At 63.5% G+C, this 6,268-nt stretch overlaps 1 protein-coding gene across 1 annotated transcript in view; it reads right to left on the minus strand.

Annotated features, from left to right (window-relative positions):
- Nucleotides 1-6,268, minus strand: part of LOC105305213 (histone deacetylase 4) — a 211,788-nt gene that overhangs the window by 48,489 nt on the left and 157,031 nt on the right. The window contains exons 6-7 of the mRNA XM_023523003.1: nucleotides 3,709-3,888; nucleotides 1,813-1,925 (exon numbers count right to left, since the gene is read on the minus strand). Coding sequence (XP_023378771.1) covers nucleotides 1,813-1,925; nucleotides 3,709-3,888 — 293 coding nt within the window. The remainder of the gene's footprint in view (nucleotides 1-1,812; nucleotides 1,926-3,708; nucleotides 3,889-6,268) is intronic.

The following is a 6,268-nucleotide window of genomic DNA, read 5'->3' on the forward strand; positions in this document are numbered from 1 at the left end:
AAGGTTTTAATAAATGATGACAGCATCCTGACCCGAAGAGACAAACGTGGTCCTGGTGAATTATAAATGGGCCGTGTAAGGGAGAGGGACACGGGGCCCCTCACGCCTCCGCACCAGAGGAGCCGAGCAGCCGGGCCTGGCCTCGGGGTGCACGAGGTTCCCGGGGAGCCACACACCACCCGATCGGGACGGGCTCTGCCACCTGCACGGAGCCCCTGCACCCACACTTCCCGGGCGGCAGCCTAACTTACCTCACCGTGTGACTCGTCAAAATTCACACGAGATTTAACCCGGAACCATGCAGATCAACCCAGCAAGGCCTCCCTGCAATGTGACCCACACAGGCACATCTGCCCACCCTGCACCAACACCAGGAGCGGGGCAGCTTCCGTGGGGACCAAGGAGCAGCACCGTCTCACCCCGGAGATGATCTCCGGGCTGGGCCGACGGTCATGGCCTCGGTCTGCACGAAAGGCAGGCTGCTGGGACTTCTACTGCTCTAAACGAGCACTCACGCAGGCTGAAGAGGGCAGGTCACAGACGCTCACAAAGGTGAGAGGACGTGGTTCAGCGACCTAGAGCCCACTACGGTCTTGGCTCCGGAAAAGCCGCTCACACTCAGCGTCTAAACCGGAAGTGCAAGCCCTGAGCGGTGAGCCCTGAGCCGTGAGCCTGCGTGGCCCACTGAGGCCCGTCCGCCCTGTGGGAGGGCAGAGCTCATCTCCACCTGGGTCAGGAGGGAAGTGAACGACTACATCCGGTGAGCCCACGCTCCTCTGCGTGAAGGGCCCGGCCGGCACTCAGAGGACCCCACTCGGCAGGGCCTCTGCAGCGCGGGCCGACGGCGCTTCTGGCTCGGTTCACCGCCGGGCGGCTTCCCACACGGGCCCCCCCAGCCTAGGGCCTCGGGCAGCCAGCGGGGACTTCCCTCGCCCTGCCCCAGTGCCGGTCAGCGTCGGCTTCCCCCAGTGACCATGGGCACCCATGTGGATGGAGGCAGGTCCCTGGCTGACCACTTGGCCCTGGGCTCCAGAGCCTGGCACAGGGCTGGCGCACAGTAGGTGCTGCAGATTCGCTCGTGGGGTAAATGGGGGGAGCGAAGTGAACGCGGGGGGAGGGGGGCAGACGGATGTGAGCAGCGGGGCTAGCCCCTGCCCCTGGCTCGGTCTGGTCAAGGGTGCTCTGCTGCATGCCCCAGGCCCTCCACTGGCTGAAGGGGCCACCACCTCTTGGCCACCCTGCACCCTCCTCTCCACCAAACGCCAAGTCTGACGGTTCCTCCAAGAGAGTCCAGATTCTGCTCCGGAGCTACACCCGACTTGACCCGCAGCACACCTGGGGCCCGACGGGCAGGCACTGGGCCTGCGGTCTCAGGCTCGGGCTCATAGTTCCCGCGATGCCTCTGAGACGGTGGCCCTGGCAGTGACACCCGACACCCTAACTGCCCGCCTGGTGACGCTCCGGTCCTCCCTGACACAGGGACACACAGCTTGCTGCGACACTCTAACCTGTTTCTCACCAGCAGATTCCCACCTGCAGAGCCCGGGCGGCAGACGAGCGCCGCGTGTGAGGCCGTGGGGGGCCTGAGTGGAGCGCCCTGCAGAGGCAGGGGCCGGGGCGGGGGCGGGGCGCGCTGCGCGGGCGGCCCTGTCAGTGGCAGGGGCGGGGACGGAGAACACTGTGTCCTCTGCAGGGCGCCTCGTGCCGCCTCCCTCACCCCGCCTGCGGGTCCAGACGAGGGGTGACCGCACTCTGCAGTCACCGCCAACACAGCCCCGGCAGGGGCGAAGAGGGCAGAAAGCGGACACTGACCTCGGCCGGGAGGCTGGGCATGGCGGGCGCGATGCCGTTCTCCGCGCTGACGCTCCCAGAGCTGTTGTTGGGCGAGCTGGGGGCGGAGCCCGGGGCGCTGCTGCACGCGGAGTCTGTGGGCGAGAGACATCATGAGCCTGCGTGGCTCCCGCGGCTCCTGCGGGTCGGCTTGCGGACCGGCAGGAGCCCAGCGGGAGCGCGCGTGGCCATGGCCCCCTAGGTGCCTGGATGCCCCTCCTGTGATAATGTGATAACGCACGTTATCACCCTTGTTCCTCTTCTGAGTTTCGAGATAACCTCAAGCACCAGAAGGGGAGGCCCTGGCACAGGCCAGGAACGCCCGGCCTAGAGCCGGGACAGGCGGGATGGCACTGGCTGCAGCGGCCACCCCGCATCGCTGAGCCAAACCCTCTCATTCTGCTGCCTGACAGCACGTGTGCAGGGGGACGCACAGCTGGTGGCTCCTGTGACCCGCCAGTGCTGTGCGGAGGCACACGCCCGACCTTCTCCAGGTCACTGAGGGAATAGGCGGCCCGCCCTGCTTATGGGGACCAGGCTCACTGTGACTGAGGAGAGGAAGGTGCTCTGGCCCCTGCTGCTGAGGCCAGTGGAGCCTCCGGACGCTGCGGGAGCCTGTGGCACTGTGCTGACGTGGGGTTTAGCTGCTCAGGTGATCTTGTCAGTTGAATGGCATTTGAACAATGGAATCATCTGGTTACAACCTTCCTAAGAAAGTGTAACGTGACCCACTGCCTTTCTGAGTGTCTGCCACCCCCAGCAACTCTGGGTCTGCAGCCCGTCCCCCACCTGGACTCAGCACACACGGGTCAGGAAGAGCTGGCCCCGCTGGGACACGCAGGAGGCTGAGGGGCGTTTTCTGTAGGCGGCCCGGAGGGAGGGCTGAGCCAGGCCACCTTCCACGGCCGGTTCCCAGCCAAGACTCTTCGAAGCCCTGGGTGTCCCCCAGCCCAGGGGGCAGAGGGCTCACCCCCGCCACCCCGACCTCGCCACGCCTGCGGGAGGCTGTTCCCTCAGGTATGTGCGTGCGAAATCAGGATGACATTTTGGGCAACAAAAAAATATATACCCCACTTTTCATCTATTTTCAACTCAATGACATGTTTTTGTCCCGCTCTGAGGAATCTGGGGTGAGAAAACACAGATGCGCGATCCTCATGGTGTTGTCTGCACCGGAAACAGTGGAATACCATCAAAGGTGCCGAGAGGTGCTTGTGACCAGCACCGAGTGAAGGGACACGAGGGTGGTGTGGCATGGACTCAGCTGTGACAGGCACGGGGGTGGGGGGTGGGGGGGCAGCCTGGAGGGAAGTGTGCCCAAGCGCTGACAGCAACGACCTCTGCACCGTGTGTACGAGCAGCTTGCTTTCTTCTGCTCTCTAGGGCAGACATGGAAGGGGGTGTGTCCCTGGGAGGGTGTTCCTCGGGCAGTGGGGTGCATCCCAGTGAAAGGACAGGGCCCTTGGGAAAGGGCTCTGCCAGGGGTGTATTCTGCATGTCTGCCAGTAGGTGGGGGCCGAGAGCAAAGCACAGGGAGAAAGTGGAACCTGCTGGGGCCCCCCACTGGCCCCCTGCAGGGGACCTGTGTGCTCTACGCAGAGGGGCGGAAACGTGACCCTCGCCAGTGGGGCAGGACCGGTTAGACCCCCTCAACCCGGAACCCCGCAAACACCCCTGCAGGCTCACAGCGACTGCCTTCCGCAGCCTGGGGGGAGGGGACAGGCTATGCAGGATCGTCCCTTGGGACACTCACGCTTGGGCTCTGGTTCCGGGGGGGCTGTACCCGGCACTGTGGGGGAAGGGCGCTGGGCCAAGGGGTACTGCAGGCTTCGGGTGCTAAGGGAGGGGCGAGGGCCGGGGCGCATCCGTCCACTGTACCTGTGACGTCCAAGGGGCGCTTCTTCAGGGCGGCGGCCATGGGCCCGTCCTTCCTGCGCAGCAAGGGGCTGCTGCGCCTCTCGGCCACTTTCTGCTTCAGCCGGGACCGCAGCTTCAGGTTGGGCTCAGAGGCTGCGCGGAGAGAGGACCCGTCACGTGGGGCAGACACGGGCAGCCCTGCTGGTGGCGCTGGGGGTCACGCACTCAACCCTGCGCTCCAGGGCAGGGTCCTCGAGGCCTGCGGGCAGACCACCTTCCGTCTCACCCGAAGGACGGACAGAACACGCCCACACCTTGGTGGCCTCCCTCAGACACAGGATCATGTGTGCGTCGGCGGTGTCGCCCCGCGTGGCCGGCAGTGGGTTTTCAGAGCTTTGGCCATGACACTGCTACGTACCCGCCTGCTTGCTCACGGCCCATCAGAATGCGCCCCCAGGTCGCCGGCGGAAAGCAAGCTGCGCCTGGAGCTCAGCCCCGCCCAGACCAGCTGTGTGAGGGCGCTCCTACCGGCCTCCCCGACGGGGTTAGCAGGTCTCAGCACCTGCGTGAGTGCAGGTGCGCACCTGTCTCTCCCAGCGGTCACCTGAGCGGGGCACAGGTGTTTCTGCCTGGTTTGATTTTTGCTAACAGTAGCTCCACCTGTGAGGACAGAGCCGTCTGCAGACCCGCTGCTCTGGGCCCACAGTGGCCCTCCAGTCCCCCGCAAAGGTGCCGCACATGCTGGCGAAATAAAAATGGAACCCTGCAACTTAAGACATCCACGTCACGGGGTAACACCGACAAAGGCATGGACGTCTACACGCTTAAGGGGGATGGCGTCTACTACTTAACTGGAGAGTTACTGGACACAAGGCAAAACAGGTATTTTTGTTGACAGCTACACACACTTTGCACACCCACAGGCACAGGAATGCCTGCACACGGATTCTAGCCGTCAGCAGCCGTCTCTAGGAAGTAAGCCTCCGGCTGTGCGGGCTTGTGTTTCGTTTAGGATAAGCGTGCTTCAGTTCTGTGACTTTTTCATAAAACGCGCTCTACGTGATGGCCCAAGGTGGCAGGCTCCCCCTGGGTGGCCTCATGCTGTCAGCCACTGAGCAGCGAAGCGCCCCGGTTTGAAGGAGGTACGTTCCTACTGGGAGGGGCTCGAGTCTGACAGGGGTCAGGGTCTGGAGGAAGGGACGCCACATGGGAGCCGCCTGCTCAGTGGGGAGGCGGCCCGCGTCCCACACGCCTGCCGTCTGCGAGGTCTCTCGGGGGAAGCGCAGAGAAGGAAGCCCTCGTCACGACCGGGCCACCCTTGTGCCTTCAAGGGCGCTGGTGCCCTGTTTTATGGACAAATGAATGAGCTGCTCTCGGGGGTCAGAACGGGTGGCAATGTCACCACGGAGGCCACCACATGTGACATGAGCAAAACGTGTAAACAGCGAGAGGTGAGTGTGAGGCTTTATTTTACACGCTCACACACTGTGTACTTGCTCTGTAGAGACTGAGAGGTGAGCAGGCTGCAGGACCAACCTAAACTAGTGTGAAGTTGACGTCGTGGGATTGTTTAATATCACGTGTTTTCAAAGTGATCGTTTTAATTCGTGTGAAGCATTCCGCTGCTGGAACTTGATGGCGTTTCACACGGCCGGCTCCGGCACAGCTCTAAGTCGCTTGGCATCAGAGCCATCACGTGACACTCCAGGGTGATGCCCAAACTGCGCTCTGCTCCCTTAAGTGGTCTAAGCATTCCTCTGAAATGTGCACGTTACTGATGTTATTAATGTGCCTTTTTAAAAACTCGATACCGTAGCCACACTCTGATTAAGTTCTGGAGCCTGCGTACCTCCAGTGGAACCCGAGGGCGAGCAGTCCCCGAGCCCAGGGAGGAGCGGATGGAGGGCGGCTGTTCTCGGGCCCTTGCCCCGGTCCCTCTCCTGCGCGGGGCCCCACACCCACCGAGAGCTGGCACGGTTAATGACAGCAGCAGTCCCCAGAAAGGGGGTGTGGGTCGGGCCCGGGCGCTGACAGACACCCCTTCTGTCTGGCTGGTGGGCTGCCCTCAGGGGACACCCAGGACCATGCTCAGCACTCAGTGAGTGAGAACCACGCATTCAAGCTGGACTTGGCCAGCAAAGGGCTGACAGGTTTCAGAACCCTCACCCCTGGTGGGGAGGGGCACCACCAGCCCCTCGCATTTCGGTCACGGGATCGGGGTTCAGCACCAGGCACGCGGCCGTCCTGACGTGGCCCTGCCACCTCACACGTCTCCCTGGGGTCTAACCGAACTCTCATCCCTGCAGCTTCCAGCTCCTGACCCCGGGTCTGCCACCCCCAACACCACTCCAGGCACAGCTCTGCCTGGGGGGCCCCGCATCCCCATGCCTCTGTCCTCTGACTTCGGATGGGGAGGCCGGTGAAGCCCCGGTGCCTCACCACGTGGCGGAGGAGGAGCTGGGTGTGACCGCTCTATAGCACTGTGGTCCCGACCCAACCCAGATTGACCCGAATCCTCTGGAGGCAACGAGATTTGTGTCCACGGAGAAAAGCTGAGCGGCGCGGAGCCTTCCATCAGGCC

The sequence above is a fragment of the Pteropus vampyrus genome, unplaced genomic scaffold, assembly GCF_000151845.1.
Source record: "Pteropus vampyrus isolate Shadow unplaced genomic scaffold, Pvam_2.0 Scaffold369, whole genome shotgun sequence".
In the NCBI taxonomy this organism is placed as follows: domain Eukaryota; kingdom Metazoa; phylum Chordata; class Mammalia; order Chiroptera; family Pteropodidae; genus Pteropus; species Pteropus vampyrus.